Source organism: Arvicanthis niloticus, chromosome 9 (genome assembly GCF_011762505.2).
Source record: "Arvicanthis niloticus isolate mArvNil1 chromosome 9, mArvNil1.pat.X, whole genome shotgun sequence".
Lineage (NCBI taxonomy): Eukaryota > Metazoa > Chordata > Mammalia > Rodentia > Muridae > Arvicanthis > Arvicanthis niloticus.
Genome location: NC_047666.1, coordinates 66,968,500 through 66,995,202, shown reverse-complemented (window position 1 = coordinate 66,995,202; position 26,703 = coordinate 66,968,500). Strand labels below are relative to the sequence as shown.

At 40.6% G+C, this 26,703-nt stretch overlaps 3 protein-coding genes across 6 annotated transcripts in view; 1 reads left to right on the top strand and 2 right to left on the bottom strand.

The window, feature by feature from the left end:
* Positions 1–18,507, top strand: part of LOC117714931 (C-type lectin domain family 2 member D11-like) — a 43,756-nt gene extending 25,249 nt beyond the window's left edge. For 2 of the 3 annotated variants that reach the window (XM_076940631.1, XM_076940630.1), the window contains 4 exons: positions 14,122–14,247; positions 15,177–15,355; positions 15,939–16,045; positions 17,035–18,507. In XM_076940631.1, the coding sequence (XP_076796746.1) occupies positions 14,122–14,247; positions 15,177–15,355; positions 15,939–16,045; positions 17,035–17,179 (557 nt within the window). In that variant the 3' untranslated portion in view covers positions 17,180–18,507. Of the gene's footprint in view, positions 1–11,550; positions 11,655–14,121; positions 14,248–15,176; positions 15,356–15,938; positions 16,046–17,034 lie in introns of those variants that run through there. The other variant, XM_076940632.1, reaches the window with a different exon arrangement.
* Positions 1–26,703, bottom strand: part of LOC117714819 (killer cell lectin-like receptor subfamily B member 1F) — a 525,987-nt gene that overhangs the window by 288,634 nt on the left and 210,650 nt on the right. The window lies entirely within an intron of this gene.
* Positions 1–26,703, bottom strand: part of LOC117714807 (C-type lectin domain family 2 member E-like) — a 145,796-nt gene that overhangs the window by 78,655 nt on the left and 40,438 nt on the right. The gene's annotated exons all lie outside the window — the stretch shown is intronic.

Here is a 26,703-nt window from a genome sequence, read left to right as displayed (position 1 = left end):
CCACAATAGCCAGTGTTAGTTTGGTGTTCAAACCCCGCCCTCTGTCTTTACCAAACAAGATAAGAGATGACAATATTGAAGATATAGAACAAAGGAAAACTGCCTCTCTCCATGGGAATAAAAACTAATATGGCTGTTATGAAAAACATCAAGAGATCTTTCTTCTGAAAAATTAATAATGAATCTATTGCACCATCAAACAATCTCATTCTGAGTATATTTCAGTACAGAAAAATCTTGAGATGTTCTAAAATATAATATTGACAATTGGAGGATGTGGGAGTATTAATTTCCAGCTTTTTACCCTAAAGTAGTGTCAATCTTTGATGATGACGTGTTTTTTGAATCAATAAGTAGGCAGGTCCCATCTTAATCCAATTTGCCACTCATTTTTTTTTTTTTTTTTTTTTTTTTTTTTTTGCCTGGGGAAAGGGGACCATTAATATTCCAGTTGTTGCTGACAGGTGTGTATTATTTCCTGTCACCTTGTGTTCTGTTTTGTTTATTGTTTGTTTGTTTTACCCTATCCCTTCCTTGACTGTTTTCAAGCATGGTTTCTTTCTTCTCTGCAGCTTTGTGTTTCTGTTTGTCTTTATCTTCAGGCTAAAGGATTCCTTTATAAGCCTTATATGGAGCTCCCTTGGTAGCCATGAATTTCTTTAGTTTACTTTCATTTTTTATATTCATTAACAACAATTTCAGGAAAATGTATTTAAAGTAATATATTATTATTTCTGCCTTATTTCAATTAACTATTTGGGGCATAAGAGATGATTTAAATATGTTAAATCAATAGGGTGCTTTTAAACAGCAGTGAAAAAATGCATTTGGGTATATAATGTAAACACCTCAACAACATCTTTATTTGTCTATTCTTTCACCAATGACAGCAGGGGAAGGGGGTTTGTGTGTGGTCCTCAGCTAATACAAATAAATAAGGGGCTCAGAAAATACAAATAAATGAGGATGTAAATTAGAATTTTAAGTCTCTTACTGGATTGCTGTTTTTGGATTCACCTTTCAGGGTTGTATCTGTTCATGTTGGTTTTTATTCTGATGTCCTTTTTTCCTCCTTTACCTGCTGGAATTTTAAAATAATTGTTTATAAATCCAACTCTAAGAGCTGGGGTTATGGCTCAATAGTTAAAAGCACTTATTGTTCTTGAGGAAGACATAGGTTCCATTCCCAGAACCTGTGATGCCAGCACAAACCCCCTGTAACTCTACAAAATGTGACAATCTCTTCTGGCCTTCTGGGGAGCCCTCAGGTATTTGGTATATGGGTAAATAAAAGTAAAGTGTTAGGATAAAAATGTCTAATTCTATCTTCTATAAATCTACTATGATTGTTTTAGACTTCAGGAAATTCTGTTTTTAGTGCAGTCTCACTGCATATCCAATCTTGGCCATGAATGTTGTCCTACATATATTCTGAATCTGGTTTTATTTCCATCCTCTTATTACATTGAGTGAAATGTGTCTCTTTAGGGCCACATGTTGTATGTACTTAATCATTTTCACACTACTTACAACTTGATCAAGCTGCTTGGTTGAGCTGTATGCTTTTCTAAATTATTATCCATGGTGTTTACCACTAGAACACAGATAAAAATAACTCAGATGAACAACAACACAAGAATAGTGAACAATGATAAAATTTCTAACCATTTCAACCAGAGCAAACAAATCACTAACAAATGATTCATATGTATTTCATATTGAAGTCATTAAACTATATAATGCTAAACTAGGATTACAAAGGTGTAAATAACTATAAATATGATCGTCATCTGTGGCTATTCGGCATGACAATCATCTCAGTGTCCTGTAGCTTTAAACACAGTGCTTCATCTTTGTCATATCTCCATAGGTCAAGTGTCAGAGACTTTTGCCCTGGCTGGCGTTCAAAATCTTTGAATCTTGAGTTATCACCTAAGATCCAGCTGGCAAAACACATTTTCAGTTTTCATCACCTTGTTTACATGGACATTGGACATAGTTGGAAGGTACAATCTCCCACTATTATTGTGTAGGGTGCAATATATGCTTTAAGCATTAGTAAAGTTTCTTTTATGTATGTGGGTGCCCTTGCATTTGGGGCATAGATGTTGAGAATTGTGAGTTCCTCTTGGTACATTTTTCCTTTGATGAATATGAAGTGTCCTTCTTTATCTTTTTTGATTACTTCTGGTTGAAAACTGATTTTATTTGATATTAGAATCGCTATTCCCGCTTGTTTCTTGGGACCATTTGCTTGGAAGATTGTTTTCCAACCTTTTACTCTGAGGTAGTGTCTGTCTTTTCCACAGAGGTGCGTTTCCTGAATGCAGCAAAATGTTGGGTCCTGATTATGTATCCAGTCTGATAGTCTATGTCTTTTTACTGGAGAATTGAGTCCATTGATATTAAGAGATATTAAGGAAAAATGAGTGTTGTTTCCTGTTATTTTTGTTATTGGCAGTGGAGATATGTTTGTGTAGCTACCTTCTTTTATGGCTTTTGGAAGATTACTTTCTTGCTTTTTCTAGGTTGTAGTTTCCCTCCTTGTATTGGAGTTTTCCACCAATTATTCTTTGAAGTGCTGGATTTGTGTTGAGATACTGTATGAATTTGGATTTGTCATGGAATATTTTGGTTTCTCCATCAATAATGATTGACAGTTTTGCTGGGTATAGTAGTCTGGGCTGGCATTTGTGTTCTCTTAGGGTCTGTATGATGCTGGTCCAGGATCTTCTGGCTTTTACGGTCTCTGGTGGGAAGTCTGGTATAATTCTTATAGGTCTGCCTTTATATGTTACTTTGCCTTTTTCCCTTACTGCTTTTAGTATTTTTTCTTTGTTTTGTACATTTGATGTTTTGACTATTATGTGGCGGGAAATATTTCTTTTCTGGTCTAAACTATTTGGAGTTCTGTAGGCTTCTTGTATATTTATGGACATCTCTTTCTTTAGGTTAGGGAAGTTTTCCTCTATAATTTTGTTGAAGATATTTACTGGTCCTTTAAGTTGGGAGTCTTCCCCCTCATCTATTCCTATTATCCTTAGGTTTGGCCTTCTCATTGTGTCTTGGATTTCTTGTATATTTTGGGTTAGTAGCTTTTTGTATTTTGCATTTTCTTTGACAGTTGTGTCAATGTCTTCCATGGTATCTTATGCACATGAGATTCTCTCTTCCATCTCTTGTATTCTGTTGGTAATGCTTGTGTCTATGACTCCTGATCATTTTTTTAAGTTTTCTATCTCCCTTTGTGATTTCTTTATTGTTTCTACTTCCATTTTTAGATCCTGCATGGTTTTGTTTAATTCCTTCTCCCGTTTGGTAGCATTTTCTTGCAGTTCCTTAAGGGATTTTTGTGTTTCCTCTTTAAGGGTTTCTATCTGTTCTTTGAGAGTGTTATTTATGTCTTTCTTAAAATCCTCTATCATCATCATGAGAAGTGATTTTAATTCTGAATCCTGCTTTTCTGGTGTGATGGGGTGTTCAGGGCTTGCTATGATGGGGAACTGGGTTCTGATGATGCCATGTAACTTTGGTTTCTGTTGCTTACGTTCTTGCGCCTGCCTTTTGCCATCTGGTTAAATCTAGTGCTACCTGTACTTCTGTCTCTGGTTGAAGCCTGCCTTTCCAGTTGTCTCGCTTGTGTCTGGTCTTCTAGGGGTCCAGATGTCTCTATGATTTTTTCCAGCTGCACTGATAACGGTGGTATCTCTGGGATGCCTCAGGATATGGTGCCTCCAAGGTGGCAGTCCAGCTAGGTGTCTGCTGCTCTGGGTACAGTGTCTCCTCTTGGATATCTCAGGATACGTTGTCTGACGCTCTGAGTTCAGTTGTTCCTCTGTGGCTCTGGGTTGAGTGTACCTTCCAGTATGTTTCAGGCGGAATCCGGGGTCCACACAACAGCAGACCTGGCAGAGGTCTGGTCCAGGTCTCAGACTCGGGAGATGGGCACAAGGCGGGTGCTAGCCGGCAGGGGTGGGGGGTGGGGTATCTGCTGGAATCTGGGCACTCAGGGCACCCAGCTATGGGCTCAGGGCAGTATGTGGGTTTTCCTACCTAAAGCTGGCTGTGGGATCCTTGGAGCCCCCAGAATGTCACCGGCGGGATCTGGGGTGCACTAACCAACAGGCCGGGCAGAGGTCTGGTCCAGGTCTCAGACTGGAAGAGGGGCGAGGGGTGGAAGGGGAGTGCTAGTGCTGGCTGTGGGATCTGTGGAGCCCCCAGAATGTCTCTGGTGGGATCCAGGGTGCACTCACCAACAGGCCGGGCAGAGGTCTGACATGTTTCTTGTCTATGCAAAAGCTCAAGAATAGTTGATCAGCAGCATTCTCTCTCACTTCAGTCCTATACTTAACTCCCAACATGTTTTCCAAATCTGTCTTTCTTTGTTTTAGAGATGGTTTCTCTGAGTAACCCTGGCTGTTCTGGCTGAAACTCACTGTGTAGACCAGGTTGGCCTTGAACTCTAAGATCCTCCTTGTTCTGAATTCTAAGTGCTGAGATTAAAAGTATGAACCACCAATGGCTGTATGTTGACTGTTTTTATTCAGAATGATTTGAAATAAAAATTAAACAATACCCCTCACTTTATTATATAGTCTAAGATAAATTTTATATCTGAATTTTCAGAGTTTTAATAAAATATCTGTTAGATATTTTGAAACATGCTCCCCCATTCCAGAGTCTAGTCACAGTTTAGACTTGGACTTGATAGTTGGAAATCACTAATTCTTTTCTTTCACCTAATGGTGTGTGTGTGTGTGTGTGTGTGTGTGTGTGAGAGAGAGAGAGAGAGAGAGAGAGAGAGAGAGAGAGAGAGAGAGAGAGAGAGAGAGAGACTGTAAAGAACTACATTTCTATGTTCAAGTCATGAAGGGATGTGCTTGATTCATTGTTTTAGGAAAAGGCGGCTTTTGTTTGAAGGTAAGATTGGCTACATCCAGTAGAACCAGTTTTGACCAGAATGTCTAGCTCTGGCCCTCTATTCAAACCTAAACCTCATTCCAAAACAGCAAAGATGGACTTGGAAGAGTCACTGGATTTATGCCCAACTTCCTAACGTGGACTCAATGAATATATATCTTTATCTATTGTTCATTTTATTGTCTTAATAAGAATGGACAGACAAATCTGGCTTGTTCTCAGATTCCGAACCTCAATAATTCCAGCAACAGCATCTGTTTACAAAAAAGACAGACTAAATGGCTAGCATGGCCCACCTTTAATCCCTCACAATGAGTCTCTGCTACCAATATTATGTCCCCTTTCAGCTATGGAAGGTCTGTGGTTTCTGAAAGCTCTGAGACACATTTGTGTTTGAGTTCAATTTGTTATCTCTACTTTTTCTGAAGACTTGGGATAAAAAGAATTAAGTTTAATAAAGAACAAATATTTATAAAAACACTTGAATTATTTATTTCATTGTATTATTATCGTGTACATATATGTTGTGTGTGTATGTGAATGGAGTCATGTGTGTATCATGATTTGGTTACTGTGCTGAATAGTTTTATGTCAACTTGCTATAAGCTAGAATCATCTGAAAATAGAAACCCTCAATAGAGAAAATAACTCCATAATATTGTGCTGTAGACAAGCCTGTTTGGCATTTTCTTAGTTAGTGATTGATGTTCGACCCATTGTGGGTGGTGGCACTCCTGAGTTGGTGGTCTAGGGTGATATAAGGAGAGCAACCCTTAGAGAGCAAACCAGTCAACAAGAGTCCTCAATGCCCTCTGCAGCAGTTTCTGTCTTCATATTCTTGTCTTAAGTTCCTTCCTGAGGTTCCTCAGTGAGGGAGTGTTACCTGAGAATTGTAAGCTGTAATGAACACTTTTTTACCAGTGGTGTTTTATCCCAGCAATAGAAACTCTAAATAAGGCAAAGACTGTGACAGATCCAACAGAGCATTTTTAGGGGGATTGGAGAGGCATTTGAAATTTGGACTGAAAATGCCATTGAATATTCGGACCTTAATGGAGAGAAATGTAGATGACAGAGACTTGCCTTCTGAAGTTTCAGAGGGAAGTTAGAGAATATCTTACAGACTTGATTGGGGCTGTTCAGTATCTGAATTAAGAATTTGTAATTTTAAGCTGCCAATGCTGAAGTTGTGATTTGCAAGAAACAAGATCTATTAAACTGAAACCTTAGCTTTGCCAGGACAATCAATATTGGTCAGCTGGTGCTGAAAAAGAGAGCAGCGTAATTGAAGCCATATCTTCTGGGAAGTTCTTCCTCAGGGTCAGCACACAGAGCTGTGGTGCAGAAAGGCCAAAGGCTGTACCTTGTGCTGGCAGCCAAAACTGGTAATATAAGAGTCATCCAGGTGGTACTGGCTTTGAGGTATAAAGAAATCACAGAGAGCAACGAGAACTCCTCCATGGCCCCTGCATCTTTCCCTGACTCTGGATTTCTGTCCTGTTTTAGTTCCTACCCTAAATTCCTTTGCTGACTATGATATTTTAAATAAGAATGGCCCTCATAGACCTAAATATTTTAATATTTTGTCGTTAGGGAGTGGCACTATTTGAAATAATTGGGAAGTTTAAGAGGTGTGGCCCTTTTGGAGGAAGTGTGTCATTTGGGGTGTGGTGTGTTTTAAGGTTTATACAAGCCTATGCCAGGCCTTGGCTACCTCTCTTTGCCTACGGATTGGGGTGTAACTCTTCATTGCCATGTCTGCCCACATGCTCCCTGCCATGAGTATAATGGAGTAAGCCTCTGTAACTGTGAGCAAACCCCCAAGTGTATACTTTCATTTGTATGAGTTGCTTTGATCATGCTGCCTCTTCACAACAACAGAACAGTGACTAAGATAATAATGAACTGAGATCTGGAAGTATAAGTGAAACAAACCCTTTCCTTACCAAGTTGCTGTGGTCCTGATGTTGCAGCACAGCACTAGAAACCACAACTAAGATAGTCCTCTTTTTCACCTTGTTAAGATGGTCTCTCTCTTGTGTATGCTGCTCTACATACTCCAGGCGAACTGGCCCATGATCTTCTGGGTACTTTGCCCATCTTGTGAGCGGAGTGATCAACTGCAGATGATTACCACAGCATCTGCCATTTAGTTAAGTTGAACATAGGTCATTAGGCTTGCAAAGTAAGTGATTTTACCTGATGAGCTACCTTTTGGCCCTTTGTACATATATTTCATAACATTCTCAGCAAAAACTAGTTCTTCAAGGTAGTAAGCACTAAGCCAAAACACTATATAACATGTTCCCATCTCCTCTCCTCCACAGTAACAAGCTTCCTCCTATGAATGAGCTTTGGGTTTCTTCCACTCAGGCTCCTCCCCTTCATCACACCTTTCCTCTTTATTTTTCTCATACGTAAATATTCATCCTGTCTTTTAGACTTTTTAATGAAGTTCCTTCTGGATTAAATCACTGCCATTGCTAGGTCCTCACTGGACAATGGCTACCTTGGCTAGGTTCTCCATGTTGGTGTCATCTTACTAACTAAAGCACTCTGTCTAATTAACTGTTCTTAAAGATTTCTCCAGAAGTACATGACAGCAGTCTCTGGATCCACACAGCTATTCTGGTTAAAACTCTACCCCTGCTTGCATAAAGTCAATCTGACCTATGAACCCTTCGATCCTGAGACAGAACAAACCTGCCCCCCATTCCATTATTCTTCTCTCACAAAAAGCACCAATGAGAGGATAAATTGCCTGCTTCCTTTTATCTGATCTCAGGATCTGGAATGAAAGTTGATAACCTAGAACAAGAAATCTCAGATGAGCTAAGAAACTCATGACTCAGCAAAACCATAAGAAAACCTGCCCTAGAAAAAACCCACAGTAACAGAATACCAGCTGTCATCAGTCTTCCCTGACAGTAAAGAACACAACTAATGATAAAACTTTCCTTTCCTTGAAAGGAGCCTGGGCACTTGGTCTCTATTTCTGTAGCAACTTCTGTCCTTCATTGCTCTGATTAAAGGACAATCTGCTTCAATCCTGATTTAACACATATACCACCATGATAATCTTTACTGCAACATGGATGTTCAGACTTATATATTAATTTGTTGATTCATTTACTTTTCTATAAGCTTGTTTATTTGATATCTACCATGATGTTTGGCAAAGAGGAAGCTGGAAAGGCAAGCATGGGTGCTGAGAACTGAATCTACTCCTTTTGGTTGGAAGCTTTAGCCTTTAACAGCTTGGCCATCTTTCCAGCCCCCATTTCATTCAAGGATTTTCATTAGAGTAGCTGGCTTTTGTGACATAAACTGTAGAGAATAAAAGAAGATATTGCAAGATATCCTTAGCAGGGTCAAGTGTTTATTTTTAAAATATTATTAAAATGCTACAAAAGTTAACATGCTAAATTGTATGTTCAGAAAACTCATTGATATCCTTTTCTAATGGGACATACTATAATTTTACGTGATAAATTTTCACTATATTGGAAAAAATAGATGTCAACTGTTTTTACATGGACTGACAGTGAGAAGATAATCTTATTTTGCCATAGCATTGATGTGTCCTATTTCCCATGGCCAACACCCAGCTCACACCTGTGTTGATTTAACATTAAGTCTGATATGGACTTTCTGGTCTGGTCTGGTTTAGTTTTTTTTGTTTGTTTGGTTTTTTTTGGTTTTTTTTTGTTTTTTTTTTTTGTTTTTTTTGACATGGATTCTGGTTTAGTTGTCAGAGAAATATCCACTTGCCATTTAAAATGCAAATACTTACTTTCAGTCTTTTTTCAAGCCTGTCATTTCTGGGGTTCATTGTTTGAATAGTATACCTCATGTAGTTAAGATTATTTTAAAGAAAAGAAGACATGAATGCATTGTAACTGCTATGATCATGATTATTAGAGAAACTGTGTGTGGGTTCTTTACGATCACCATCAGCAGCAGAATAACCATTCATGTGAAGCACGAAAGTCTAGTTCAGCATAACTCAGTAACTAGTGATGGTTCATACTTCTGGAGTCTGACACCAGGAAGATTATTTTTAAATTAGATTATTTAAACACAGCACAATTTTAGACAAAAGTTTCCCGGTGGTAATTAACTCAACACTTTGTGTACAATAAGGCTTAAAATATGACAACATTGAAGCTCTTTGTTAAAGTAATTGTGAGTTCTTTCATAAAGGTTCTATATATTGAATACCTGTGAATATATACAGTTTGGAGAATGTCTGGTATGGTTGTGATCATTCATATAGCACAGAGATCACCTCGTCTATTAACCACTTCTACTCCCATTTGTAAAGCACGTGTGACATCTCCCATAAGGATGAGTTCTTTTAACTGAGAAACAATGGTCAAGATCAGGAAGAATATGGGGAAGCCATGTGTGGCCCCACAGATAGCACAGAGATCACCAGGTTATTAACCACATCCATGACCAGAATTCTCTGTAGAAAATACGTTTATACATCCCTTCCTTTGAAGGGACAAGTCTGCATGTTTAACATTCCTGGTTCCCCTAGTTTTATCTGTGAACACAAGAACCTCTGTGCCCTCTATGATAACAGTGTTATCATAGGCAGATTAAAAAAGCCCAATGATATTTTTATTATCTTGTGTTCTGGGTTTCTCCCAGGTGACACGTAGAGTCTGGTTTTCCAAAGCTTTTATTGTTCATGGCGTGGTGAATGGGTGTAGATGGTGTACGCTCCCCAAGAAAGCCAGGGGAGCTTGGCTTTTAAAGGGAGGGGGAAGATGGGAGGGAATAACTTAATTAGCTATGCCCCCTGGCCTTTAGATGATGTCCTTTATGTGACTGAAGGTGCAGGTTCAATGGAGATTAAACCTCTTGTCAGGATCCTGGGTTCTGGGGGCGTGGCTGAACACTCACAACCCAAGGACCAGGATAACATCCCATGGCCTGACAGTGACTATTGGATATAATTTTTTATTATACAATAAAATCTGTTTTTTTTTCTTCTTCCTGGAATAAAGTTGGCACTCAACACTGCTGATTTGCTATAGCTTCTAAGAGTCGAGGAGAAACTGCTGCACTGGGTTACATTTGAAATCATTACAGTGGTAGAAAAGGCCCTTTAAGGGGAAACTTCAGCTTAAGAATAAACCTCTGACCTGCCTGGAGACATGATATTATGGCGACTATAATATCACACAAAGCTCTCTGCCTTCCTGCCTTTTAAAATGCAGTCTTGAAGAGTACTTCCACTGTCACAGGAAAATTTGAGTGGAAAGTCCTGTGACTTTGCCTTTGCTGTTCTTTCACTTCTCCCTGCCCCTATGGTCAACATCCCCCAGCACATGACCAGCCTAGAATAAATATTGACTCTGCTATGAAGCCGAGCCAGTGCCCACAGTGTGTTTTCTGTGGGTCAGGACAAATGGCTGAGTACTTGTGTCCCACAGTGACACCTTTACTTTATCATACAGTGTAGTCTTGCTGCTTAATGTCCCTGTGATGCTATTGAAATATCTCCTCAACCCAGGCCAGAAGTCTCTCCAGGGTTCTCTGTTTCCCAGAACTGCTGCAGGCCTGTGATAAGAAAGGACCAGAGGTCACTGAGCCAGTCTTCACTCTGATGCAGGAAGAAGTGTAGTAGTCTCTGACTCAGGGTTCTGGAGTTAGAGGAAGAATCCTCCATTTTAGGAGGGATTGAAAAATTCCTGTAACCTCATAAAGGTCAGCTTGGGTTATGTTTCTAAATCTGAGTGCTCTGAAAGGGAAAGAAAACACAAACCAGAAACAAACAGGAAAGTCAGTTGTCAGGTTGTACCAGCATGGCTCCTGGCCCTGTTCTAGAAGTTTCAGAATGGCTTTTTTAGTAAAGGGCTACTAGTAATCTGGAGGTTGAAAGGGAGAGAGGAGTTGGTGGCAAGAGGATTGGGGAGGAAGGAGCAGGGAGGGAGAGTAGAGAAAGGAAGGGGGGAGAGAGAAGAGAGGCCAGAAGTAGGTAGAGACATTGGGGCTGGGAGAGGGATCAGACCTTGAAGCTGTCATGTGAGCTCATAGAAGAGCAGGTATGTATGCTACTAATCAGATTAAAAGCCTCCCAGGCCTTTGTTTTAAACTGTCAGGATTTCGTCTTAAGTCAAGAGGGTATAGGAGTTCTGCCTGCATGTATGTCTGAGAAGTATATAAGGGCAGCAGAGGCCAGAAGAAGGTGTAACAACACAGGCTCACCTACCCCGAAGATCAGTGTCTGATGGACAGGAAAGCGTTGGTAATAATATTTTCTCTTTGTTGTCGTCTTTTATTTCTGAATTGATTCCTGCAGGACAGTAAACCTGGTCTCCCCCTGCAGCCCCTGAAGTTGCTCTGCTAAAAGCTCTTTGTTTACAGGATTAGTTTGTAGGAGTAGGGTGAGGGTTCAGGGGCCAAACCTACCCAGGACCAGATGCTTTCCAAACTAATGCTGTAAACTTTATTACAGACCCACATGACAGGCTCAGTGTAATCCCTTCCTTACAATGAGATTGACTGTGTTTCAGTTTCAAACTAACAAGTTCTTACTCATAAGGGGGAGGAGCATGGCTGGGTGGTTATGTACTTTGACCTCTGATAGGATTCCACCTCTCAGCTTTCAAGTTTCAATCTTCCTGTAGCTGAAACCCAACTTCTCAGCTCTGAGATGAGTGCCACAGAGGCTTCCCTCCCTATGCTCAATGCCACAAACAGGCCAAAGGAGGGAGAAATGGGTATGTATTTAATAGTATTTGAACCAAACTATAAGAGCAGAGAGGAGCTTCACCAGGGACAGGGTAGCAAAAGAGTTGAGCCTTGAACAAAAGAATAACAGAAGGGCTTCTGTGAGCCTGTCACAGTGGGTCTGCAGACTAGGAGAAAGCAGACAGGATTAGCTATGAGGTTGTTACATTAGTTACTCTGTTGGAGCAGGCAATACTTGAATAGTTCTCAGGGAAGAGAAATGAAGAGTGAGTCAGTCACCTTTTAAGAGCCAGAGCTGCAGCTCCAGCATTCTTTCTTTGTACTTAGCTTGCAGGTCCACTCTTCCCAGGGATCTGGTAACTTTACTCTGGTGGGTTACACCAAATTGCAGTAGAAAATGCTTGCTCTAGGTGTCCCCAGTGAAGGAAATTCAAGCAATCCCTTTACAATGTGCATAGTGATAGACTTTGCATGGGAAGCTTGGAGCTTGTGTTTTGCAGATCCATTGTAATTAAAAAAGAACTGTAAGGAGGTGGAATGGGGTGGGGGAGAGGTGAAGGTAGGGTGAGGGTTCAGGGGCTGAACCCACCCAGGACCAGAGCCTTTCCATTTTAAGCTCTTGAGAAGTTACAGAAAAAGAATGTAATGGGATTTTCTACTTCATTCTTCATACAAGCAAAACTGTGTTTCTTGTGTTTCAAATTATCTATGCATTATTATATTGCATTCCTTTTTCTTCCTTTGTTCCCTCATTCTTTTTTCTTCACCTTAATTTTTATTTCATTTAGGGAAAGAATATTTGATTTTGAGAATACAAGAATGATATTTATCAAAATACAAAATTCACAACAAATGTTACTGCTTATCACTTAACCATGTATTCTAACTGAAATTATTATGATTATTATTACTACTGTTATTACTGATGATGATGAAGATGAAGATGGTGATGATGATGATGAGGATGGTAAGGATGATGAAGATGATGATGGACTCTTTGGCAAAGTTTCATCCTTTACCCCAAGCTGGCCTGGAACTCCTGCTCTCTCTGCCTCAGCAGGGTTAACTTTTTCAAATCAAATAATCACATATTTAGCCAAGGGAAACATTTACTGTTGTAAATGTGGAGCTCATGTCTAAAGTGCAGCTGTTGTATAACCAGCTGCAGGCATCTCACAACTTCACTCCTTTAAAACCATGACTTGTCTTGTCACTGAAACAGTTTTTAATTAAGCTAAAAACCAGGCCAGCAATGTTTCATTTCTTTGTTTTTTTTTTTTTTTTTTTTTTTTTGAGAGATCATTTCCAATGTTGCTTTTAAATAAAGACATGAAAGTTATGTTCAAACTGTGCTATAGGACAAATTCAAATTTAGAGGGAGATCCATGTGTATACAGCATGAGAAAGATGGATGGCAAAGTTCCTGTTTATGTATCAGAATAAAAAAGACAGTATCAGAATTATACTGGTGTAAACACAGAGGAGTATCCATAAATCTTACTCATAATACTGTATAAGAAATGTTGGTGTGGAATTCTAAATGAATAAAATTACCTTTCTTATTTTTTTTGAAATTCCCAATATCCACAAATGTGTTCCTTCAATTCCCAACTTGCTAAGAGTTTTTGTTATTTTAGACTAATATTAATTTTTCACATGATTTTGCTAAGCTTGTTAAAACGCTTCCATATTTCACCCATTAGTTATGTCAGTGGGTTCAATTACATTTATGTGCCTTTATTAGTTAATTTATTTACTGACTAAGTTCTTTGGAAATAGTCTAGGTTGAGTACAAACTTCCTATGTAGCCAAGGCTAGCCTTGTACTCCTGACTCTCCAGCTTCCGCCTCCCTAACACTGGAAATATAAAAGTGTACCATCCTGTTTGTCTCCTTGACTAGAGCAGGAGTTACACAGGTGGTTTTGAGCCCCTTTTAGGAGCTGGGATTGAGAACTCAACTCAGGTCCTCTAGAAGAGCAACAATTGTTCTTAACCTCTCAGCCATCGAATGGGCAGCTCTTGTTGTGTCTTTTGTTCCATGATCTTCACTTTCTCTGTTTATTGCTCTTTTATTGGCCTGTATTTTAATAATTGGAATAATAACTGGAACGGAATGTTCTGTGGCAAACTTTTTGTTTTGTTTTGTTTTGTTTTGTTTTTCGACACAGGGTTTCTCTGTATAGCTGTGGTTGTCCTGGAACTCATTTCATAGACCAGGCTGGACTTGAATTCAATTAAACTCAGAAATCCGTCCGCCTCTGCCTCCCAAGTGCTGAAATTAAAGGCATGCACCACCACTGCCCAGCTGTGGCCAACATTCTGTTTCCCTTCCCTCTAGTCTTCTGAGAGCCAAGGCCCTCATTTTAGATCAACATTCTATGAAGGCATTTGCACTCGGAAACTATAAATAAAATCTACAGATGATTCTAGGGTAAATTTATCTTTTTCTCTAAAAGATTTTTTGAGATTGATATTCTTATATTCATATTTTTCAGGGAAAAATCTCGAAGTAAAATGTCACAGAATTGTCTCCTCTGAGTCTCCTGCTAAACTTTACTGCTGCTATGGAGTGATCATGGTCCTCACTGTAGCTGTAGTTGCTCTTTCTGCTGCTTTGTCAGGTAAGTGACTGACTCTCCAAATTCTGCAGCATTCTGTCCACATTCACACTGTCAGTTATACTACTGACCTCTGTGAGCCAGGCATTGTGGAAAGGGCTCTAGCGAAAACACACAGGTAGTTCCTGTTCTCTGGGAACTTAGGTTCCAGCAGGAAGATGCTGTGAAAGAACACACAGGCTGTGGTGTATGCAGGAGGCCAGGCTCACCATCTCTGGGAGGATGCCATCCAGCAAGCTTTAGACAGAGATGCAGGGTATACAGGTCCACCTGGGGGAACTGTCCAAGGTAGAGAACAAGAAGAGAACAAATCCAAAGAGGAAGGAACCTCAAGGAAGGATGAGGACAGAGAAGAGTAATATGGCCAGGGAGATACAGTGCCTCTCCCCATGACCCATGGGTTTAGTTACAAGGCTCAATTGCATTGTGAAAGTATTAAATGGAAAGTTTCTGAAGTAATAAATGTATAGGATCTTAGTACCACACTGTACAGAATAGTGCAATAAAATCTCGCATTGTCCTCTTAAGTATGTAAATCATCCTTTAGTGCAACGTGTCCACACTGTATACACCACCTACCCAAAAGTTCTCACTGCTATCTCAGTTATCACGCTGTCAATAGGTGTCCATACAGAGTGCTTGCTGCTGTAGCATCCCTATTGTAGTAAACAGTCATGCAAAACACACAATGTGATTCTATTATAGAAATGCACTTCCTGAAAGCCATACTGTCAGTGAGCACATGAGAGAGAATGGGGCACAGGCCCAAGGTGGGAGGCCTTTAGATAAAGGCCCATCATGCTCAGAAGTGGACTCCTACAGATCACTTAGGAAAGCTACATCAGAGTCACACCTCACATTGAGCTCAGGAGGGTATTACAAAAAGAGAGAAGACATGCTTGTTATGATTCATTGTATTGTCTACATTTTAGTAAGACCTACAGAAGACATCTCAATCAAAAAGACCTATACTCCTTGCCCAAGCAACTGGATTGGAGTTGGAAATAAATGTTTTTATTTTTCTGAATACTCAAGTAACTGGACATCCAGCCAGGACTCCTGCATGGAACAAGAGGCCCAGCTAGCTCGAATTGACAGCCAGGAGGAGCTGGTAAGAGATGGGCAGGGATTGGTTAGTCTGTGTGTTCTGTTGAATACTGTATTGCCTTGAGATTGAGAGTTACAGATGAAGCCTGAGGAAGGATCCCATCCCAAGCACATGGAGACATGGGGAATGTGTGAGTCTGTGCCATTTGCTGATGCTTGACTTCTAACTGGAGCCCTGAGACATTTGAGAAATATTCTCTCACATAGTCCTTGTAGTCAGCTGGAAGGTCAGATATGGCATTTTACTGGGATACCTGGTAGTCATGAGAATTTTCCCGTAAGTTGGCACACGTAGTATGCAGCAGATGACAACTGTTAATAACTGCAATGGGAGGTTAACCCAGAACTAACCTGGTCACAGAAGAATATGTTGTTACATTTGGTACTTTAATTCAAATGAGGTCCTTTAGAATTACAGATGTCACGTGGATACACTGGGAACTGCTGACTAGTACAGCTCCAAAGCCTGTGACCCTCAGTTACACTCTCCTGTTATTTCTAGAGTAAGCTGTGGAGTGGAGAGACTCCAGGTTCATCTGAAAAAAAAAAAGACACATGTACTCTTGCCTTTTTGTGTTTTATGACAGAATTTCCTAAGGAGATACAAGGGGATTTTTGACCACTGGATCGGCCTGCACAGAGAGTCGTCAGAACATCCTTGGAAGTGGACAGACAACACTGAGTATAACAACTCGTATGTTTCCACAATGTTCTCCTTTCTAATGTGTTCATGTGTTGTATGTGTGTATATTGTGGCTATGAGAGATGAAAGTCGGTGTCATGTGAAGCCAACTGTACTGGGAAGGAAGAAGAAGAAGAAAAAAAAAAAACCCTTGGGCTAGATGTGTGGCTCAGAGGTAGAGAGTGTGTTGTTTAAATGGAAGAGTCAATTTCCAGGAAACACACAAACTTAAATCTTTTAGATGTTTTCCTGTTTATTCATCATTATTTTTAAAACCTTTACTTAGTGTGGTTTTACTCAAAATCTTTCCCATAACGATGGCGTCTGGGGGCAGCTATTGTTTGCTTTAGCTCCAACCTGAACCTTCTTGTTGTTGATAAATGTCCTCTGTGGGATACAGACGAACCCTCAGATGGGCAGTGGGGGCTCTGAAACCCCAGAAAGCCACTGCGGAAACTGCAAGCCTGAGATTCAGCAGCCCACTATTGCATGGCTGCACTTGTTCAGGAAAGCAGACTCTAAGGACATTTGGTACCTCCTCTAAAGTCTTGTCATCACAGAGCACCAAAACAGTTCTTGGATTTGAGCATAGCTGTTTGACTGGAATGGTACATCACAGAGTTAGTCACATGCACTCATTGAAGCCCTTTGAGCGATTTACTAAGAAGTGGGCATTCCCATATGCAAAATGCCTCAAAATAGAATTGAAAATCACCCACTTGGGGTCACTCATGGCTGCAGTTCATTTGAACATGGCAGTAAGCACCAGTCCAATGCCTTGTACATACATTACAGGATTTAACATGGTCAAATGACAAAGGAGTGATGTGACATAAACCCTGAGAATGTGAGACAGTAGGTGTAAAACTAGTGCAGGTGATTCCTCAGGGACTCTTTGGTTCATATTACCAAAAAGCAGTGGAGACTGGTGATATTACATTGCGGAGCTAATGCGGTTCTAGGCTCTGCAGACTTAATGTCTTTTTTTTTTTTTTCTTCAGGGTTCCCATCCAGGGAGTGGAAAACTACGCATACCTGAACAGTCACGGTCTCAACAGTGCCAGGGTCTATGTAAATCGCAGGTGGATTTGTAGCAAGCTCAACAGCTATAGCCTCCACTGTCAAACTCCCCTTTCTCCTTTCTAACATTTAACAAGAGAAGCTTCTTAGCCTGTTATCTATGGGTGCTACTCTTTACCCTATGGCTCCACATTGCTATCAAAACAAATTAAGAGTATTTTCTAACATCACAAGTGAAAACCATCTTGGAGAGCTGCACATACAGGGGATTACAAGAACATAGATGAGTCTAAAATAGATGCTGGCACTCATACCTTAAGCCTAAAGTACAACTAATGTTCATGAGCCCCACTTTTGTGTTATGAAGTTTTTGTGCAGAGAAGTCCTTCTTTTGAATTTATGAGACCACAAAAATAAGTCCCCCAACATGCATGTGACCTTTAATAATGAAAGCAAAATGGCTGGGATAGTGACATGCATCTGTAATCCCAGCTATGTAAGGGTTAGAAACAGGAGGGTCACAGGTTCATGAGTGGGGACTGAAAGCATGGAAATGCATTAATAACGATAGGGAAGATGAGAATCCATCTGTAGCATCCCATCCTTTGGAGAACCATATTATACATGCTTTTCAAAATTCAAGCCAACACACAGAAGAATTTAAAAAGTGTATAAAATTAAGATTTACTTTATACTCTGCAATTTAAAACATGAGGGCCGCTGATGAAATGTTTCTCTACTTTAGTTTTCAGTATTCCTATTTCCAATTATACTGCCCTAAGTATAATTATAATTACTTACTTATCCTGTTCTAAGTATAATACATTTTATAAAGAAATGCCACTTTCACCATTTTATGAGATTTATTTCACATCAAATGTGAGTTAAACTCCTTAAGCATTTAATACTTAATTTTACACTAGCATGTATATTATTGGGTTTTCAAAAAAATATTTAAAATCTTATAGAGTTAGCTACCCCATACTGATGAGTCCCAAAAAGGACGAAATAACAGGCTAAAAAGCATCTCTTGATCTCTTTATCCTTTCTTTTCCCTATTGTTCTTTTATTAATTCAATATTTTATTTATTTAAATTTCAGATGTTATCCCCTTTCCCCATTCCACACCTCATTAACCCCCTACCCCATCCTTCCTCCTCCTTTCTTTCTTTTATACCATTTAACTTACATGCAAGTATTAATAGGACTTTGTTTATTGTCTTGCTTGTTCCTTGAATATTTGCATCTATTGTATTGCTACTTCCTCAACCTAGAACTGACCTCTTGTTCTTTTTAAAGACTATGTACCAACTTGATATGCCAAGAGAAATTTGATATCCAAGGGAGGCCTCTAGGTCTCTGAGGAGAAAGGGATGGAGAAATGGGGGAAGGGAAGGGGAGAGGAACATAGGGGAAGGGAGGGAAAGAAAATCAATAAAAAAATCAAAACACTACATTTATACTGACTTCATTTATGCTTATTGCTCCTGTATCTATGTATCTATGTACCTATGTATCTATGTACCTATGTATCTATGTATCTATGTATCTATGTATCTATGTATCTATGTATCTATGTGCCCCACCTGTGGTGGGCAGACAACACAGACACAGCACAGACAGAGATAGACAGGACCAGAAGGGATCAGCTCTCTGCTTACTGAGAGTGACAATGTGGATGCTGGAAATGGTCCTACTTAGAAGGAGCAACAAAATACTCAAGGGAGCAAATATGGAGACCAAGTGTGGGACAGAAACTGAAGGAGGGGCCGTCAGGAGACTGTTCCTTCTGGGTATCCAGCCCATGTGCAGTCACCAAAGGTAGACACTGCTGTGGATGTCAGGAAGTACATGCTGACAAGAGCCTGGTATGGCTGTCTCCTTAGAGGTCTGCCAGAGTCTGACATATTCAGGGGCAGATACAGCTAACCATTGAACTGATCAAGGGTTCCCAATGGAGGAGTTAGAGAGAAGATTGAAGGAGTTGAAAGGGTTTGTGGCACCATGAGGAGAGCAACAATACCAACCAACCAGAGCTCCCCAGGGTCTAAACCACCAGCCTGGGAGCACATAGGGAGGGACCCATGACTCCAGCTGTATATGTAGAGGAGGATGGCCTTGTTGGGCATAGGTGGGAGAGGAGATCCTTGGTCCCATGAAGGTGGAACACCGAGTGGCAGGGAATTCAAGGGTGGGGAGGTGGGATTGGGCGTGTAGGTTGGGGCACATCCTCATAGAAGCAGGAGGAGAGGGATGGGATAGAGGGTTCCTGGGTGGTGGGGGGAATGGGGTAAAAGTATAAAATCTGAAATGTAAATATAATATCCAATAAAAAATTTAAAAAGAGAAAGAAATGGAGCAAGAACAAGTGTTCCTAACCACTGAGTCATCTTTTCTTTCCTCTTGTCTCCCTTTTATTAGCATTGCTGATCAAGCTTTGCAAATGTAGCAGGTATTCCCTGCAGTTTTTGTAAATTGTATTTATTTTTATAAGCTCTTGTCTAAATCTGTGACCTTTCTTAAGTGGCTGGGGTCACAGGTGTGTGTCACCACACCAGCCATTTTGCTTCTCATTGCTAAAGACCAAGAACATTTTTTAATATGTATCGATGCTGTGCCTTCATGTGTGTCTGTGTAAGGATGCCACACCCTCTGAAACTGGAGTTACACATAGTTGTGCCTCCCATATGGTGCTGGGATTGAATTCAGGTCCAATGCTCCAAATCACACAGGCATTGGGAGAAATGTATTGGTTTTTATTTTAAAGTCATGCTTTATTATTTATTAGATGTATGAAAGCATATTTCATTCTGAAAAATGACTTTCTCAGCCCCCTTCCATATTTAGTCCTAATACCACTGTTTGCAATCCATTTTACTTCCTACATCCTAAAGGAAAGGTAGAATATGTTCCCAGGGATGGTTCAGAGAAATAAATATTTTATACCATTAAATTATGTGAACTTCATCTACAAAAGAAATAGTGATAGACTTATAAACTCAGCTGACCCAATAATACTGTAAGAAATAGATCTACTAATATTAAGTTCTAAGATTCAAATTACCCAGGGAAATGTCTTGTCAGTGTCCCTGTCTGACTCACAGTAAACACACAGTAAGTTTCCTTCCATTGCTCTCTGGAAACAGTGCTGAAGGGAACAGCAACTTTTCATGAGCATTGGCCCTTCTAAGAGATCTATCCCCAAGATGTCAGTGAGCTGTTCAAAACAGTCTCTCTCTCTCTCTCTCTCTCTCTCTCTCTCTCTCTCTCTCTCTCTCTCTCTCTCTCTCTCTTTCTCTCTCTCTTTCTCTCTCTCTTTCTCTCTTTCTCTCTCTCTATCTCTCTCTATCTCTCTTTCTTATCTTTTTGAGACAGTATCTTATTATGTGAAGTAGGCTGGCCTCAAACTCAGAGATTTCCCTGCCTCCTGAGTGCTGAGATTAAAGGAGTGTGCCACCATGCCTGGATTAGCTTTTATTGGCTGGGGAGATGGGTCAGTGGGTAAGAGTTTTGTCTGTACAAAAACAAAGGCCTGAATTCTGGTTTTCATTACCTACAGAAAAAGCCAAGAATGGCTCTCCTTACCCCCTTTTTGTTTCAAGTCTACAGGGGACACAGAAGACAGGCTTCCTAGGGCTTTTTGATCCCTAGTCTGTTCAGAGAGAGACAATTTCTCACATAATAATAAAAAAAAGAAGAAGATGATTATAAAAGCAAATGGTTCACACATATTACAGGAAGCATCCAAATAATTTAGGATTAACAGCTTCTCCTAATTCAAATCCATAAATTTATTCTTAATTTTTATTGGATATTTTATTTATATTTCAAATGTTACCCCTTTCTTCATTTCCCTCCCACCCAGAAACCTCCTATTTCATCCCCCCTCTTCCTGCTTTTATGAGGATGTGCCCCCACCGACCCACTCCTACCTCCCCACCCTCTAATTCCCCCACACTGGGAGATCCAGCCTTCATGTGACCAAGGACTTCCTCTCCCACGTATGTCCAACAAGGCCATCCTCCCATACATATACAGCTGGAGCCACAGGTCCTTCCCTGTATGCTCCCAGGCTGGTGGTTTAGACCCTGGGAGCTCTGGTTGGTTGGTATTGTTGCTTTCCCCATAAGGCCACACACCCCTTCAGCTCCTTCAGTCTTCTCTCTAACTTCACCATTGGGAACCCCATGAACAGTTCAATGATTAGCTGTGAGCATCCACCTCTGTATATGTCAGGCTCTGGCAGATGTCTAAGGACACAGATATATCAGGCTCCTGTCAACATGTACTTCCTGGCATCCACATCAGCTTCTGCCTTTGGTGATTGCACATAGGCTGGATACCCAGATGGAGCAGTCTCTGGACAGCCCTTCCTTCAGTTTCTGTTCCACACTTTGTCTCCATATGTGCTTCCATAAATATTTTGTTACTCTTTCTAAGAAGGACTGAAGCACCCACACTTGGTTCTTCCTTCTTCATGATCTTCATGTGGTCTGTGAGTTGTATCTTGGGTATTATGAGCTTTTGGCCTAATATCCAATTATCAGTGAGTGGATACCATGTGTGTTCTTTTGTGATTGGGTTACCTCACTCAAGATGATATTTTCTAGTTCCATCCATTTGCCTAAGAATTTCTTGAATTCATTGTTTTTAATAGCTGAGTAGTACTCCATTTTGCAAATGTACCACATTTTCTGTATTCATTCCTCTGTTGAAGGACATCTGGGTTCTTTCCAGCTTCTGGCTATTATAAATAAGGCTGCTATGAACATAGTGGAGCATATGTCCTTGATATATGTTGGAGCATTTTCTGGGTATGTGGCCAGGAGTGGTATAGCTGGGTCCTCAGGTAATGCTATGTCCAATTTTCTGAGGAACCACCAGACTGATTTCCAGAGTGGCTGTATCAGCTTGCGATCCCACCAGCAATGGAGAAGTATTCCTCTTTCTTCACATCCTTGCCAGCTTCTACTATCACCTGAGTTTTTGATCTTAGCCATTCTGACTGGTGTGAAGTGGAATCTCAGGTTTGTTTTGATTTGCATTTCCTGAATGACTAAGGATGTTGAACATTTCTTTAGGTGTTTTTCAGCCATTCGAGTTTCCCTAGTTGAGAATTCTTTGCTTAGCTCTGTACCCCAATTTTTAATAGGGTTATTTGGTTACCTGGAGTTTAATTTCTTGAGTTCTTTGTAAATATTAGATATTAGCCCTCTATCAGATGTAGGATTGGTAAAAATGTTTTCCCAATCTGTTGGCTGCTGTTTTGTCCTATTGACAGTGTCCTTTGCTTTACAGAAGCTTTACAGTTTTATGAGGTCTTATTTGTCAATTCTTGCTTTTAGAGCATAAGTCATTGGTGTTCTGTTCAGGAACTTTTCTCCTGTGCCCGAGTATTTGAGGCTCTCCCATACCTCTTCTATTGGTTTCAGTGTACCTGGTTTTATACGAAGGTCCTTTATTCACTTGGACTTGAGCTTTGTACAAGGAGATAAGAATGGATCAATTTGCATTCTTCTACATGCTGACCTCCAGTAGAACTAACACCATTTGCTGAAAATGCTGTCCTTTTTCCACTGGACGGTTTTAGCTCCTTTGTCGAAGATCAAGTGACCATAGGTGTGTGGGTTCATTTCTGGGTCTTCAATTCTATTCCATGGGTCTTCCTGCCTGTCTCTGTACCAATACCATGCACCTTTTTTTTTGTTTTTAAATTACTATTGCTCTGTAGTACAGCTTTAGATCAGGGATGTTGATTACTTCAGATTTCTTTTGTTGTTGAGAATATTTTTCGCAATCCTGGGTTTTTTGCTATTCCAAATGAATTTTCAAATTGCTCTTTCTATCTCTATGAAGAATAGAGTTGGAATTTTGATGGGGACTATATTGAATTTGTAGATTTCTGTCAGCAAGATAGCCATTTTTACTATATTAATCTGGCTAAGCCATGAGCATGGGAGATCATTCAAACTTCTGAGATCTTCTTTGATTTCTTTCTTAAGAGACTTGAAGTTTTTGTCATACAGATCTTCACTTGCTTGTTTAGATTCACACCAAGGTATTTTGTATTATTTGTGACTATTGTGAAGGGTGTCGTTTCCCTAATTTCTTTCTCGGCCTGTTTATCCTTTGAGTAGAGGAAGGCTAGTGATTTGTTTGAAATACTTTTATATCCAGCCACTTTGTTGAAGTTGTTTATCAGGTTTAGGAGCTCTCTGGTGGACATTTTGGGGTCACTTCAGTATACTCTCATGTCATCTGCAAAAGTGATATTTTGACTTCCTCCTTTCCTATTTGGATCCCTTTGTGCCCCAGTCCCATGGGGCATCAAACTGGGATCAGAAGTCCTGGAAGAGAGAACTGGAGGACAGGGGATGTAAAGAATGATGATTTGTCTATAGTCTGATCAAACCAAAAATTTAATTTTTTCACACAAGGGTTATATACACATAGAGATAGGATGTGTGGAAGGGGATAATGCAGGAGTGTAGTTGTGCTCAAGGGGAGTACAGATATCTTCCAGAACAGGGCAACAGCTGGGTGAAGAAGCAGGAAACAGGTCACAATGACTCTGTTTATGATTCACTTGTTCTTACCTAAGCTGATACAATCCACCAAGGATACCTATCCACAAGGTCTATGACTATCCAGGCTGGTAATTTTCCACCAAGGCTGCCTGTTTATAAGATCTATAGTTATCTGTTCTTGGGTCAGTGGTTTTCTACAGAGACCAAGACTTTGTGTTAGCAGGCATGTATGTCAGGCCTATTGCTGATTTTAGGCTATGGCTGATTTTAGGTCTTCAGTGTATAAGCAAGGCTGCTCCTGACATCTCCTCCTTCTCTTAGTATAGAAGGACCATGGCGATTTTAATCTTGCAAAGGCGGGGATAAAGGCCTGACCTCCAGTAATGAAAGGGGACCTTGTAATGGCTCTGGTCCTCTTGTCGTTGTTCAGTGAGGGTATGAGTGTCATATCTGTCCCTATGTCTTTTTCTGAAGAGAAGATATTTTTGATATCAATCCCTATGCACTCAGGCTTGTCCCTCAGGAAACCCAGAAAGATATTTTAAATTTTTATTTATATTCCCTTGCAGTGCTTAGCTTTGCAGTCTAAGCAAGAATTTAGGTTAACAGTCAGAGGGTGTTCTGGGTGCCCCTCTTTGCTTGGTCTAGGCGTGGAAGTGAAAGTGGAAGTGATGGGGTTAAAAACTTTCAAACTCTCCTAGCAGGCTGGGCAGAACCAAGAGTGCAAGTCAGCTTGGTCATGATCTCTGTGTTTCAGGAACTTGGCTTTCTACAAGATAGATGGTTGATTACAAATAGGCTCTTTGAAAATAGTTTATACAAAATGTTCCCCATGACTGTTCCTTGGACCCTGTCACAAACTGAATAATGGGCTGGAACTTTCCATAGGTACTCTCCAATAACCCTCCTTCACTTGCCCTGGGTTGTGGTTACCCCCCTGGGTTGTGACTTTGGTCTTTAAATTTTCTCTGTCTCTAAAGCCCTGGGGTCAGACCCCACTGCCCCTGCATGGATCATGTGTCTTGACCTCAACATGTTGATTGAAATATACCTCTTGCTGATTACATCAAGTTTGGTGTCTTGTGAGTTAATGGGTGGCCGCAAATTCCTGAGGCTTGGGTGAGGTCCTCCTTTCGTGGGGGCCTTACAGAAGTACCCTCTTTTAGGTTGAATGGAGATGGGTTTTGGGAACACCCTGGATGGAGTAACAACCTTGTCTTGAGTCTCATGGTCTTCCATAGCTAACTTATGATAATGTATCTGAATAGGTTTTGCCACCAAATTATCTATCTGTTGTTTCACAAAGTTAGTCAGCCTATTTAAGGCCCATGGATCAAAAGAAATCAGCAAAAATAACCCAATTAATGGTCCCCAAATGGAAGGAAGTAGGGTTGACAACCATGGAGAGGTTAAGAACCAATTCTTGTACCAGCTCTTGTCTTTTTCTCTCTCTATCTTTTCTCAAGGCCTTCTCTGACTTTTTCATGCTCTCTTTAGCCATCCCTGTCTTATCTATGTAAAAGCTACATCCTTCTTTAGGAGCTGCACATAGGCCTCACTGTTGTAAGAAGAGTAAATCAAGTCCTCTAAGATTCTGGAGGATAACTTCAGCCAAAGAAGAGAGGGAATCTGAGAGGTCATTGATGCCTTGCTGAAGATGCTGAACATCTCTGTCTATAGTGATATTGAGTTCTTGATACCTAGGTTTGGAGAGAACATATGAGGAAACACCAGTTCCTGTGCCTATGGCACCAAGGCCTAGGAGGACTGTGATGGTCATGGCAGTTAGGGGCTTTCTTCACTGGAGATCCAGTGAAGGAGAAGACTCAGTGGACTTATCCCACAAATGACAAAACTCTTCGAGGGACCAACTGTACAAGAATGCAAAAATCAGAATTCTCAGTCCAAAAGGCCCTGGCTGAAAGGCAGGGGGTGAGGCCATCCAGGCAAACCCACCAAGCATCATTTGGTGGAACTAAATATTGGCTACCAACATCGGGCTTAAGGGGAACATTACAAAGGTGGGCATACTGTGAAGGGGGTGTATTAAGAGTCACACAGAGGCCCAATCCCGAGACCAGAGAGAGGGACGAACCATTCCACTCTCCTTGTTGCCAGCAACAATGGTTGGAGTAATTCATAGGTGTGAAGCTGCCAGAAACAGCAATGCCTTCATAGAAATGTGGTTGAGAATGGTAACACAGCCAGCAATCATCAACAAGATCAGGGGAAGTGGCAGTAAGTGTCAGGAAGCTCTGATTCACCAAGGTAAGAACAAGATTCTCCATCTGAGCAAAGAGGGGAGTATCAGCTTTGGGAGATTCAGCTTTGGGAGAATGGGAAGTTACTGAAGTGAATATATGAGCAGTTTTTGTAGGAGATGGAGGGTCATGTCTTTTAGGTGGCTCTGCTTGGGGAACTAGAATCAGGTTGGGACCAATAGGGACTGGCGATTTTACATGAACTGGTTCTTTGAGGAGCTTAATTGTAAAGGTAAGGCCAGTATCGGTGCCTGATTTATAAAGGGAAAGACCCCATGAAAATCTCTGCATCCAATCTTGGGACTTGGTATGGTCTGTAAATGTAATGGACAAGGGGAGGCACCAACCCCATGTGACATGGTTGGAACCTTTACAAAGATGATTGGCATCCATAAGGCTTTGAGAGTGTGAAAAATTTTGAGAGACAGCAATATAATCCCAGGAGAAAGTAGGAATCAAATAAACCATCCCCAAGGTCTCACAACTTCAACTGGCACAATAAAAATTGGTTTTGCCACCACACTTATGATGGACTGAGCAGCCACGATGGAGTCCTGTGCAAACATAAAAATCTATATCTTGAATTAAGGTTCAGCTGACAGAATTATCACAGCCACGGTCAACTGGCCAAGGAACTGAAACCCGAATATATTGAGGAGTAATAATCTGAGTTTTGGGTGCATTATTCTCTGGGTCACTGTACAGATCTAGCTGATGTTGAAGACCCCAAAGGGCCGCTGCTCCCTGTGCCAGTTTACAAAGATCTGGAGTAAGGAGTGTTGACCACCAAGTGCCGGAGGAAGTTTTAGAAGCATCCCAGACAACATCATCCCCTTCTGAGAGTAGAAGTTTCCAAGCATAA